This window comes from Schistocerca serialis, chromosome 9 (assembly GCF_023864345.2).
Source record: "Schistocerca serialis cubense isolate TAMUIC-IGC-003099 chromosome 9, iqSchSeri2.2, whole genome shotgun sequence".
Taxonomy (NCBI): Eukaryota; Metazoa; Arthropoda; class Insecta; order Orthoptera; family Acrididae; genus Schistocerca; species Schistocerca serialis.
This window is the reverse complement of record NC_064646.1, coordinates 209,089,627-209,104,208: the sequence shown is the minus strand read 5'-3', so window position 1 is coordinate 209,104,208 and position 14,582 is coordinate 209,089,627. Positions and strand designations below refer to the sequence as shown.

Sequence of the window (14,582 nt, the reverse complement as noted above, 5' to 3'; positions counted from 1 at the left end):
ATCGACCTGCTTGTTTAACGCAGCTTTCATTATTTGTAGTCATCGACGTGTTGCGTTTGTTTACGTTATATAACTCGAATGGAACTAAAAGTGGAGAAACATGAATAAGTTACTTAGAAAATACTGCATTGTAACTAAATAAGTTATATCTGACCTGATATCCATAATGTAAGGTCACTGCGGTCATATATATAAAGGCTTGTTTCAGCGCAGGTATCTCAAAAGTGAGAGTGACTTGAAGTAATCACTTGTAAGGTTCATCAGCCTCCTCACTCTCGTGAGGATCGAAGTAACAGACATCCAGCACTCCAGAAACAGTGCACCACACAGACACTGTCTTGGGTACACTGAAGTCGCTGCACGGTACCAAATGACGAGTGTGCGGCGAAACGACGTGGGAACGCCAATGTCCTGGGCGGAGAGTAGTCGATCGGTCCTGAAGCTAAACATCCGCCATCTGTGGCTGTGTGGGGTGTGGCCGCTGCCTGGTTCTTGGGTATTCTATGCTTACGCCGCTTCTATATTCGGGTTGGGAGTCTGGAACGCGGTGGAAGGCCCCCTGGCTGTTTACTTCTGCTGGGGAGATCTGCAGCAGACGACGATGGTGTTCATGAACACCTTCACCAACGGCAGTGGCCTTGTCAAAATGGCATTTTTCCTTCGTAACACACGGCAGTTCAATTCCCTGGTCCGTCACTTAGACGCACTGATGTCGGAGCAGGTGGAAGCGTGTTCTACAGACGCTCCTCTGGGAGAAATCTTGCAGGCATCGCGCAGACGGGCTTTCCGCCTCTCCCTCGGTATGGTGCTCTTCATGGCATCCCAAGGTCTCGTGTGGTTCCCCATGCCACTCATGGCTCACCCAGGCGAACGGCTGCTACCTTTCGTGCAGCATTTCTGGGACAACAATACAAACTACTACGAGCTTTCGTATGTTGTCCAGTGCGTAGCAGGGCTATGGATGGCCGAAATCAGCTTCGGCATGGACTGTCTCTTCGCGTCCATCATGATTCTGGCAGCAGCGCAGCTGGAGATCCTCTCAGGACGCGTTCTTAAACTGGGACAGCTGTCCTGTTTTGCAGATAAGACCAACCCAGCCACGGACACAATATACAAAGAGTTGTGTCGCATCGTCGAAAGTCACCAAAAAATTCTTAGGTACGTTAAGTATTTTTAAGTAAGAAAGTAGGTCCAGTAGGATAAATTACTACTATCATCATCATCATGACCACTTCTACGGATTATGCTTTCTACCTGTTCCGTCCTCAAATTGTTGACAACATTTCGTTTTGACCCTACCATCTAGGTCTGTGTCGTCCGTCTTCCTTCTGGCATTCTGCTCACATTCTCTGTTGGACTGCTCCTTTATTTCTCTATTGTGTTACTTATAGCCTCAACACTCAATTTTTCACTAATTTGTTCATTCGCAAACTGTCACTGTTCTTATAAATCTCATTTCAGCAGCAGACATGGCAGTCATATTGTTTACTTTCTAACTCCGTTCCTTACGAGTCTATTAATAGTGTCACATGTATGGTGGACTAGTTAAGCTTTTTGTCCATGTATCTATCATGCTGGTAAGTTCATTCATTTCCTAAATGTATAAATTTCTTAACTTGTTCAGTTATGCCGAAATTGATAACAAAATTTTAATCTGAATGCCTCAGTCCCTGTAAATGCCATTACTTTCATTTTAGCAACTGAGATTTCCATATGGTATTCTTTGCACAGCAGGTGCAACTTACGTACAGAAGATGGTTAATTATATCCATGGCCTAATAAAATGAACTGATCATCTGCAAAAAGGCAAGTGTTTATATTTCCATGCTGCGATATCTATAACTCAGGATGTACTTCTTATTTCCCTTTCCTTGAGAAATCTTCATTCTACATGTTGGATAACGTCGTTCACGAGCTGCACTCTTGCTGACACCCTAATTCACAGGTATCATTTCGAAAATTCCTGTACCTAATCTAATCATTATTTAAGTGTTCGTGTGTAGGATAACATTGTTTCTCATAATCTACAAGAACTATTTGCGTTCCTGTACCAAATTCACACCTTTTCTCTAGTAACTATATAATGAATACAACTCGTTCATTGACTACACTATCTGTGAACGACCTTCCCTTCCTGAAAAGATTTTGTTGTAAAGGGATTCTTGCACTAACGGCGTGTAGTCTTTTGCCAATCGTTCTAACATATATCTTATAGGTTGTATCTATCAAAATAGCTACAAACAAAATAAAATGTAATAAAATTTGTTAAAAATTAGAGATTATGGTGAGCTTACTTGTGTGAGCTTACTTCGATATTTTGCGGATGAGACTGAGGACATTATTTTTTAATTTGTCTACGCCTATAATTAAAAAACAACTGATATGATAGTATAGTACCCAAATAATAAACCTACGGTTAGGATAGGTGCTTCAAAACTTTGGCCTTAATTAGTAACGTTACCTTTGCATAAGTTTTTCTAGTATTGAAATAAACTGCTATAAAGCAAAATGTAATATAATATCTTCAAACTTAAGAATAATTTAATTAGCAGTCAGTAAAAGATTGTTTACCCTTATATCTACAATTCACAAACATAAGGTAAAAAAACTAAAAAAATGAATTTTTTAAAAATTATTCTTAATGAGACAGAGAAAGAATTAAAAAATTCTTCTGAGGTATGGCGGTGTTCCTTGTATGGCAGACCAAGCGTATTTAAGTAGAAGAAGAACGGTACGCATGCGTGTGGGTAACGCTAGATGAAAGTTCCTCTAATGCTGAAACACTTCCCGAATAATTATCGACGGGAAACATAGTGGCATCCAGGTTCGACCCGAACCTTTGAAGATGTCAGTCTTTTTCTATATTGGATTCACTGAAGAAGAGGCGTAGCTGCTTCAGGTTGAGACGTCTACGGCCCGAGTGGCCGAGGGGTTCTTGGCGCTACAGTCTGGAACCCCGCGACCGATCCTGCGTCGGGCATGGATGTGTGTGATGTCCTTAGGTTAGTTAGGTTTAAGTAGTTCTAAGTTCTAGAGGGACTGATGACCACAGCAGTTAAGTCCCATAGTGCTCAGAGCCATTTGAACCATTTGAGGCGTCTAGGGGGCTGTAACAGGAATTTCAGTCTCGCTACACGTGTTCTAACATGACTGTGGTGACCTAGCGGGTGCCAGTACGATAGTTCAGTGTGTTCCGTCAGAATACTAGACTCTGGGAATAGAGTCCTGTGTTCAATCGCGTGTAGGGAGTAGGGGTCTCCTCTCGTTTCAGTCCCTCCAGGAAGACTACATACCCACCAATATCCTTTCAAAATGCGTAGCGATGAGTTTTCGCGGGAATAAGGAAGTTGAGATTAGTGTATGACGTCCCGTCGACAGCTAGGTTATTAGAGATGAAGCACATGCTCGGATTAGGGAAGGATGGAGAAGGAAATTGGTCGTGCCCTTTGAAATGAACCTCCGTTTGCCTGAAGCGATTTTGGGAATTCACAGAAAACTAAAATCTGGATGGCCAGAACGGGTTCGAACAGCAGTCATCCCGAATGCGAGTCCAGTGTGCTGACCACTGCGTCACCTCGCTCGGTTTCGTAGGAATAATAAGCAACCAGAGTCACTGGTCCACCACATCTTTCACTCAAAATTCGTGGCTGATAGAAAGTCTGCAAGGCACTTGCAGGCAAGCCGATAGACCTGTCTCGAGCTTCTGCCTTAGCCTTTGCCTTTGCCTTTTACACGTGTTACAACGTTCCCGCGAACACATGAGTACAATGAGATTTTCACTCTGCAGCGGAGTTTGTGCTGATATGAAACTTCCTGGCAGATTAAAACTGTGAGCCCGACCGAGACTCGAACTGCAAGGTTCTGCAAGGTTCGCAGGAGAGCTTCTGTAAAGTTTGGAAGGTGGGAGACGAGATACTGGCAGAAGTAAAGCTGTGAGTACCGGGCGTGAGGCGTGCTTCGGTAGTTCAGTTGGTAGAGCACTTGCCCGCGAAAGGCAAAGGTCCCGAGTTCGAGTTTCGCTCGGGCACACAGTTTTAATCTGCCAAGAAGTTTCACATGAGTACAATAGTGGAACAGGTAGCTCAGTTTTATAGATGTATGTAATAATGTGTGAGATCCTCACATAGCATTGAGTTTCTCCCTGCATCACCTTGGACCCTTCAACAGTAATCATGTTCGCGTTTCTGTTTACTACTACGAAAGATCGCCTTGCATTTTACTAAATACGCAACTTGAAATAAAAGTAAAATGGAAAATTAATTTACCAGCATAAGAATTTGAAACTGACATCGAGTATGTCAGTTTAAAATAGTTATAACCGAAAAATTTCAAGCTTTTGTGAAAAAACGTTCGAGTAGTTAACCATGGAAACCAATATACACGATGGACGCACTAACAATGGGTGTGTGTTGAATAAAGGGAGGGCGAGACAGAATCGATTACAGAATTTAAGGAAAGCTTGCCTATGCTGTATCCTACGGAATATTAATCATCATCCGAAACCTCTAGTAAAGAGAAGGTCCTCAGAAAGAATGCTCCGACAATCCTGGTCTGCCCTTATTTTCTTTCAAACTCAGGAACTCTACACTAAATTCTGCAAGGATGTCATCCTCGGTATTAGATTTCAAGATATTATGTTATAAATCTTCTCCTTTGTACCCACTTGTAGTATTGCAGCAACTAATACCAAAGACTGTTTTCTGAGCCACTACTGAAAACGTCTTTCTTTTGTTCTAGATTTGCAGCGCGCCTGCAAGACTCTATGAGTCCCATCGCCATGACTCAGTTCGTATGCAGCGTTCTTGTACTGTGCGTGACGTTATTTCAGGCAACATACGTAAGTATCTTATTTATAGCTGTTTCTCAACGACGTAACTGTAACGAAACTTATGTTTGGGCTTTTACGTGGGTATTAAATGCGTTGTTCTGTAGGCCTTAGAGTTTTACGCTTTCTTGGTATCGACACTGGTGAGATGGTGAACAAACATTCGACGGTAACCATCTTGAACTCTTGTTTCATTTAAACAGCCGTATGAACTAATACACTCCTGGAAATTGAAATAAGAACACCGTGAATTCATTGTCCCAGGAAGGGGAAACTTTATTGACACATTCCTGGGGTCAGATACATCACATGATCACACTGACAGAACCACAGGCACATAGACACAGGCAACAGAGCATGCACAATGTCGGCACTAGTACAGTGTATATCCACCTTTCGCAGCAATGCAGGCTGCTATTCTCCCATGGAGAGGATCGTAGAGATGCTGGGTGTAGTCCTGTGGAACGGCTTGCCATGCCATTTCCACCTGGCGCCTCAGTTGGACCAGCGTTCGTGCTGGACCTGCAGACCGCGTGAGACGACGCTTCATCCAGTCCCAAACATGCTCAATGGGGGACAGATCCGGAGATCTTGCTGGCCAGGGTAGTTGACTTACACCTTCTAGAGCACGTTGGGTGGCACGGGATACATGCGGACGTGCATTGTCCTGTTGGAACAGCAAGTTCCCTTGCCGTTCTAGGAATGGTAGAACGATGGGTTCGATGACGGTTTGGATGTACCGTGCACTATTCAGTGTCCCCTCGACGATCACCAGTGGTGTACGGCCAGTGTAGGAGATCGCTCCCCACACCATGATGCCGGGTGTTGGCCCTGTGTGCCTCGGTCGTATGCAGTCCTGATTGTGGCGCTCACCTGCACGGCGCCAAACACGCATACGACCATCATTGGCACCAAGGCAGAAGCGACTCTCATCGCTGAAGACGACACGTCTCCATTCGTCCCTCCATTCACGCCTGTCGCGACACCACTGGAGGCGGGCTGCACGATGTTTGGGCGTGAGCGGAAGACGGCCTAACGGTGTGCGGGACCGTAGCCCAGCTTCATGGAGACGGTTGCGAATGGTCCTCGCCAATACCCCAGGAGCAACAGTGTCCCTAATTTGCTGGGAAGTGGCGGTGCGGTCCCCTACGGCACTGCGTAGGATCCTACGGTCTTGGCGTGCATCCGTGCGTCGCTGCGGTCCGGTCCCAGGTCGACGGGCATGTGCACCTTCCGCCGACCACTGGCGACAACATCGATGTACTGTGGAGACCTCACGCCCCACGTGTTGAGCAATTCGGCCGTACGTCCACCCGGCCTCCCGCATGCCCACTATACGCCCTCGCTCAAAGTCCGTCAACTGCACATACGGTTCACGTCCACGCTGTCGCGGCATGCTACCAGTGTTAAAGACTGCGATGGAGCTCCGTATGCCACGGCAAACTGGCTGACACTGACGGCGGCAGTGCACAAATGCTGCGCAGCTAGCGCCATTCGACGGCCAACACCGCGGTTCCTGGTGTGTCCGCTGTGCCGTGCGTGTGATCATTGCTTGTACAGCCCTCTCGCAGTGTCCGGAGCAAGTATGGTGGGTCTGACACACCGGTGTCAATGTGTTCTTTTTTCCATTTCCAGGAGGTTAATTTTAGGTGATTTGTATGTGGAAGATTATTATGAGTTTGATGGGATTCTTTTTACTTTTCCATAGCGTATGAATACACGTTTTGGGACATGAGCAATAACGATAAACGTCCATAAAAAATCTTGTAAGGGCCTACGAAGAATGTTGTCTCTTTGAGACTACAAAGAGTTTCCCAACTATGGGTTTGTTATAGTCACTGAAGAGTTCTTCAGCTTCGCCTTTATGCTTTCGGGCCAAGTTTTAAGGTGGTCGATGCATTTCAGGTATACTACATACCACCGGCAGCAGAATCAAGAACAAAACATGCTGATATGTATCCCAAAACCGTGACATTTATAGGAATGTGTATGTTTATAAAATTTAATGGTCTTCATCGTAATAAATGTAATACGCAATAAATGATTGCTATTACATAAAATTACTGTAAAGACTATTAAAACTTACAGTGATACAGATTGCCGTATCTTCCTCATACAACGACGTCAGGTCTTACGAATACGTATCAGATCACTTACCCCATCTACTACACTCTAGCGGAATACGCGGCGTTGCCCTGGTATGTATGCAGTTAGAGCGCTGGACTTCAATCCCATCGAAAATTTATGACCCAAAATGAAGCGATACATGAACTTAACTGTCCGACTCCGGCACTATGCGCACTTGGCCAAGTGTTAAACCTGCTTGATACATTGGAGGCGACATTCGGGCGATGAGACATGTTTCCAGAGACTGACGCCATATCTCTGATGCGAGTCTGTTATCCGCTCAAATTACTACACTTCATGTCAGGACAAGTGATGTAACCGTATTTTTTTAAATTAAAAATCTACGTAAAATCATTGTACTATAAACTTTATTTACTTAAATCGTGCTACATAAGACTTAACATATGTGAACTTGAGAAAACCACAAAAAGGTCAGTTGGAATCGATGTAGTAATGATGTCCTGATGTAAGACCGTCAGAGAAAAAATTAATGTCGACCAAAATAACAACAGATAAACTGTACAAAAATTATATTCTTTACCTGGCTGGCTCTTTAACATTTTCCTTGTTTAATGGGCAAAAGAGGTGCAGTTAGAGCCTGCATAAGTTATTTTTCAGGTTAACATTCTTTGGAAGTTCAAGGAAGGCATACCACGCATTGTGTCCATTTCTCGCTGTTAGTCTTCAGAGAAACGATCGCTACAGAGTATGCATTCAGTGTCTGCATCTTAATGTTGCACATCTGAAACATTGTCCTCAACTAAATTTATAACAGCCTCCCATGGACAGTGTTTCTCTCTCCTTTTTCCGAAGAACATAACATTTGCTTCTGCCTACTTTCACTCCACCACTGCTTTCTTCTCACTGAATTATTTCAAACTTTCTCTGCATGGAGACAAATTAGGTGCTTAATGGATTCAGAACGAGCTGATCCAATTAAAGCTACTGCCTCTTGATTTGGCTTGCTGACTTTGGGAGCTGTCCGTATTCCATTTCGACTGACATTTATTCCTTTGTTTGCACGTTGTACGTCAGACTCCTCATGTAGGGCCAAGTCATTGTCTCTAAGCATTTGCCTGTTACATGGCTGGAGTCCCGTTTTACAGCGGCCCTTCAGTGTTTTTTCCGTCGCTACTAGTCTCAATTAGGCCGTTCCAAATAATCTTGTAACCTTCATCTGGGTTATTTGCCCAGCAGCTTTCTCTTTATTCGGAATAACACCTTTAAACGGTCCAATGAATTCCACATAAGAGGCTGCATTTCATGCTTGGAATGGTGGCATGGTTTTTTATTGCTTTGTCCATCGTACAAATATGATAAGATGCCTACCAAGTCTTAGCACAACAGGATCATCACCAAATAGCTTCATGAAGTTCACAAAATTATCAAACCACTTAGTGAAAGTATGAATCTGAATCCAGCTACTAGAATAGCAAGCTGAAGTTATCCTTACATGAAACACCGTGTCCCAAAATACTTACATTGTTGAGTTTTAGCATACCCACGTAATCGTATATTACCAATAAACCATCTTGACCAGGAAACTTTGTCTCATAATTACGCTGCTCAGTTTTAAGGACAATTCGTTGTAGCTAATGAGGGAGCACTTTTGAAAGTTATAATCGTGTGGACAGTGTTGCAACAGGTACTAAACTTCAGAATTTAAAGCCCTACGAGACACATTCACTCATCTCTTCAGATATAAGTATATGCTGATCCAATTCGTTGGAAAAGAAGTACCACTATAAACGTTTATACGCCCAACCACATTTTTGTTTTCATTTTCTACATGACTCTTAAATTTTGGTTTAAGCACATTTTATGTAAGTGTAAATTAATTTTATCCGTGATCGCCATTCAAATATACTGTTACTGCTAAAATCAGTTCATATGTGCTCCTCTTTCTATAACGACTTTCTGTTGCCATAATGTTATTTCTAAACCGTATGTTTTACTGATAACGCTAAACCATTTTTTTGAAGACTCACTAATAGAGAAAACTATAGTGGTACATCATCGGCAACGTCGCAATTTTATCTTCTTCTGTTTCCTATAAGCCAACCACACAGATTGCATATCCATAGCAGTCTGAAAACTAAGGTTAATTCATATAAATAAAACACTACATGGTGACTTATAACAGTAATTCTCTTTGCCACATAGACTAAAAATCACATTAAACTACAACAAAACAACTGTCTTCACATGATCTGTTCCTCAACACACAGAACTGATAGGTGACAGTAAGTCTCCAAGAAGCACGTCGATCACACTGACGTCACTAAATATCGGACGGTGCAAGAGGTGCGAAATTAGGAACCGGTAAAATATTGGCAACTTTCTCTTAAGGAGCAAAAAGACTGCTATTGAGCTTGGCACTTACGTTTGAGTGGGTAATTTGAAAAAAAAAGTATATCATTATTCGTTCCAAAGCAGTGAATAACTTATATTAACTATTCCCTCCTACAGTTGGAGTACAATCTTTATAAAAGATGACATTTTGCTAAATGTTTGACTGACGAAAAACTACTCACTCCTCTGTATAATAATATTCACTCACACCTAATATATGAATGCCCTTAAAATTACTTGGATTAAATTTGTATAAAATTGTATGTTCTGTGATACAGATTTTGTTAGCTTGTACTAGAATAGTTCTCTTGAAGCCTGAGAATAATAAGCACCGTAGCTGTGCTCGTCAAGACATGAGAAACTACCACACAAAGGCTGTTGGCACGTACTATGACAGGCACATGAGAAATATTGGTCAGATGACCGAACAGAACTCTGATTCGGTGAATGATGACCAGACACATTGACCATCAGCTACTTCCTCCATGAGGCCCTTCAGTGTGCAAAAGAGGTTAGCACCTCGTTTGGACAGCATCTACCACTGCCTATCCAATCACTACATATTTCACAATTGCTGTTGACACCCTATGCTTCTGCATATAATGTTTAATTGGAATTTACTGTTAGATGACACTTTGATAGACACCTGTGGAGAGTAAAATTGGACATCAGAATGAGAGTAGATATGTTTCATTGTCTTCTTTATTCCAGCCCAAGGCCATATCACATTAGAAGGAGTTTGGTGAAGGCGTAAAGTTGCCTCTAACGCAAAACAAGCATTGCTGAAAGCCCAAAGTACGGGGTCAAGCGTAGTGTCACTCGAATGCCTCTGTCAGCAACGTATCCAGATGTGGGAATTATGACACCGCAGTGCCGCAGTTGACGATACAGCAGAGACAGCCATGAACTCCCTCTAGCAAGCAGGCAGCTCTCTACTTCGGTGCTGGTTGCTCATGTGAATGGTCAGGCTGTCCTCCCGTTTAAAACGGAAACGGGGTGACATTCCAAAGACTAAGGTCTGGTGTGGTGTAATTCATGATAGTGTGTCAATAACTACGGCAGGTTATTGGAACATGTTGGAGTGCTATCTATTTCAAAGGTCGAAGTAGTGCAACCTGGTATACAGGAGGATTCATTCCCATGTCTCCAAGTTCTCCAAACATAGACGTATAAAATTTAATTTATTTGGAGCTCGGTGGAGGATGTTCTGTACCAGACGCCCGTGTGGGACTTACGCCACCTGCATCTCTTTTAAGGTAACTGAATTGTGTGGGACTTTCACCTATACGGAACTTTTCTGCAGACACACACTGAAATTTACATGCGCAAACACACACACACACACACACACACACACACACAAGACTCACCCATTTTATTACTTAACACATGTTATAAGTGTAAGATAAATCGAATATGCAACTAATATACAAAGTGGAATCGCATACCTTACCTTTAATGTAACATCTTGAACACATTTCAATACAAAATTCATTTAAAGAATTCTTAGGAAAGTAAAATAATTGATTACGACAATCTCTGCTTGAGAACGGTTCAGCTTTTTAAGTTTCTTGCCTAACAAGATTAACAGAAAATGTAGGGAAGGTTCAAAGGAGGCCTTCATGTATCTTCGCCACTTTGCCATTTGTTTAGTTGATACGAGAGATCGACAGATCTACTTACGTATATATTCACTGGAGCCGTTTCAAGGAGGTTCTGCAAGACGAAACCAGTTGCCAGTAATTTACGTCCGTGACGATTTAGGAAATAAAAGTACGGCCAACATGGCATGTAATATTGTGAACAAACTGGTAGTGAATTCAAGGTTGTTTGTGAAACACAATTCGGTAGGTTAGGTTCAGATATTCGTTTTTCAAATGTACAATCAGCCAACACAATAAAAGGATGTAATGACTATGTATATAATATCAAGTATGCATCTGCAATAGTATGAAGTCTACAGTTGTGGTTGTACATGTCTGTATCCCATAATACTAAAATTTAAGCGGTTACTAATGGATTGTAAAGCCTACATAGGAGCAGATATAAACTCAGATCACAATTTAGTAACGGTGAAGAATAAGCTGAAGTTTAAGAGACTAGTCAGAAAGAATAATTGCGCAAATAGGTAGCATACAGAAGTGTTATGGAATGGAGAAGTACGCCTCAAATTCTCTAAGGCTATAGATACAGCAATAAGGAATAGCCCATTAGGTAGCTCAGTTGAAGAGTAATGGAAACCTCAAAAAAGAGCAGGCACAGAAGTTGGAAGGAAAAACACAGGTACAAAGAAAGCAACTGCCAAAAAACCACAGGTAAGAGAATAAATATTTTTGTTGATCGATGAAAGTGGATGTACAAAAATGTTCAGGGTAGTTTAGGAATTCTCAGATAAAGTACTTAATAATGAAATAATCAGGAATTGCAGGGAAGCTAAGGCGACATAGCTGACTGGAAAAGTCAAGAAATCGAAAAAGAAATGATTTTCGGAAGGACTCTCAGCATATAGAAAAGGTTAAACAACTTTCGGTGAAATTAAAAGCAAAGGTGGTAATTTTTATGTTAGCAGAAGAGCCAACACCGTGTTACGAATGGAGGCCGAAATGCACGCGTTTTAGCTCACTCAGGCTGGCGTGAGGAGAGAAGAACTATACGGACGTGAGGTCTGGAACACGACAAGGAATGAGAATTCAGAAAGCGGACGTAATTAGTTTGATACTTAACTTTAATCCATTAATGATGAACGTCACTCTTGACGGTACATGAGTCACAATATTATCTGTTCAGAATACATTCTTGAAGATACTACCTATAGTAACTGAATAGGGCGCCTTGTTAGGTCGTAGCAAATTACGTAGCTGAAGGCTATGCTAAACTGTCGTCTCTGCAAATGAGAGCGTATGTCGACAGTGAACCATCGCTAGCAAAGTCGGCTGTCCAACTGGGGCGAGTGCTAGGGAGTCTCTCTAGACCAGACCTGCCGTGTGGCGGCGCTCCGTCTGCAATCACTGATAGTGGAGACACGCGGGTCCGACATATACTAACGAACCGCGGCCGATTTAAAGGCTACCACTTAGCAAGTGTGGTGTCTGGCGGTGACACCACAGTAATATTAAGTGTGCAACGGGAATTTTAGTGTTAAATGCAGAAGAGTCAGCTAATAGCGAGAAAGAATACACCGAAGAGCTCTATGAGGAAGAAGACTTGATAGATGTGATACAAGATGAAACAGGAGTCTATATGGAAGAGATACTGGATCTGGTACCAGGATCTTAAATTAAAAGATCTTTGTAAGACTTAAGATCAAATAAAGTATAAGGGATTCATAGCATTCTATCACAATTTCAAAAATCAGTGGGGGAAGCAGCAGCAAAGTTACTATTCAGTTTGACGTGTAGAATGTATGAGTCTGGCGACATACCAATTGCGTTTCGAAAAAACATCATCAACACAATTCCGAAACCTGCAAGAGCTGACAAGTGCGAGAATTGTCGCACAGTCAGCTTAAGAGCTCATTCAGCGAACGTGATGTCGAGAATAAGGTAGAGAAGAATTTAAAAGAAAATTGAGGATGTGTTTGAAAAGATCAGATTGGCTTTGGGGAAGGTAAAGGCACATGAGAGGCAGTTCTGACGTAGCGGTTGATAATGATAGTAAGATTAAAGGAAAATCAAGACATGTTCACAGGATTAGGCCACCTGGAAAAAACGTTCAGCAGTGTCAAATGCTGAAAGATGCTCTAAATTTTGAGAAAAATTTAGGGAAGTTCTTGGAAAAGACGAGCAATAATCAATATGTACAAAAGCCAAGACGGAACAATAAGAGTGGAAGACCAAGAACGAAGTACTCGGGTTTAAAAGGGCAGAAGACAGGGATATAGTCTTTCTCCCCTACTGTTCAATCTATATATCGAAGAAGCAATGATAAAAATACAGTGAAAGGAAGTTTCGAGAGTGGAATTAAAAGTCAAGCTGAAAAGATATGAATGATAATATTCGCAGATACAATACTAACCTCAGTGTAAGTGAAGAAGAGTGACAAGATTTGCTGAACAGCCTGTTGAATTTTCAGAATACGGATTGGGAGTAAATCGAAGGAAGACGAAAGTAATGAGGAGGAGCAAAAATGAGAACAGAGAGAAACTTTAAATTGGGATTGGTGATCACCAAGCAAATGAAGTTAAAGTATTTTGCTATGTAGTGAGCTGTGCACGGCTCATGTTCGTGCCGTTTATTGCTTGACGCCTTGTCTTTGCGGTACTGCGTTTCTTATTCTATTTACTGCTGTCACTAAAATGCTAGATTGCCTGCCTGTGAGTGGCAGCAGCAGCGCTTTTCGATAAGAGCACTGTCATACTATCTCTGGAGTGACCAATAGTATTTCCGGGTCGTCATGTGTCGGGAGTTCAGTCGGGACGGAGTAGCAATGAGGTCCAGACAGCCATGATTCGCCCGACCGTTGCCGACACACATGACTTGAGTGGGCACGACCGTGATTGGTCGTTCGATCGGTCGTCTCATTGGAGAGCATGTATTTGGTCGCCGTCCACTTCCGGGTTCTCTCTGTGTGTCGACTTGTGATTCCTCCTAGTTCTTTCACAGTGACTGGTTTTAGTACAGTTCGAATTGTTTGTGAAAGTGTTTCGTGGAACAGTGTGAAGCTTGTCTGGTTTTGGCTCAGCAGTTATTTTAATGCTGTCTGTGTGCCGGATTGAGTCAGTTGGTTTGGACGGAGCTGTGAGGAAGTCTCCATGGCGAGAGGCCTGGCTGGGACAGCTGGTGGCATACACGCACTGTCAAATCGTGAAGCTGCGAGAGCAACAAAGTTCGCGCCCACCGAACCTGAACACTGAAGCTGAGCGATCAGTTAACCTGTTATGAAACCTCAACTATTGTGACATCTCTTCATTCATTGGTGGATTGTTGCTTCCTGGGCTGCTTGGACTAGCAGCAATGTGATGTGTTGGAGTCGGCGAAATCTTGCAACCGTCTTACTACTTTGTGATTAATTATTAAATTGACTGTTACATTGCCAGTGAAGTGCACCAGCGGTATTTTGTGCCCTGTGGTCGTTAACACCCCAGTTACCTGTCTTGGTCGTTAACATATTTTTCCGGCAGTGTGACTTTCCTCGTCGTATTGATGCTGTCAAGCACAGTGTGTTGTTCGACAGCTTTTTAGGTTCTTTGGTTGATATTTTGCTTAGGGTGGTTGTTGCTCCCTTGGCTGTTTTTGACATGCCAACTCCTGAAGACATAGTGCTGTTCGTATCCTCATCG

The 14,582-nt window shown here is 42.6% G+C and overlaps 1 protein-coding gene across 1 annotated transcript in view; it reads left to right on the top strand.

Moving 5' to 3' along the window:
- Positions 1 to 329: 329 nt before the first annotated feature.
- LOC126418990 (odorant receptor Or2-like) overlaps positions 330 to 14,582 on the top strand; it is a 40,869-nt gene continuing 26,616 nt past the window's right edge. Inside the window, exons 1-2 of the mRNA XM_050086037.1 lie at positions 330 to 1,158; positions 4,738 to 4,837. Of these exons, the coding sequence (XP_049941994.1) occupies positions 371 to 1,158; positions 4,738 to 4,837 (888 nt within the window). The 5' untranslated portion in view covers positions 330 to 370. The remainder of the gene's footprint in view (positions 1,159 to 4,737; positions 4,838 to 14,582) is intronic.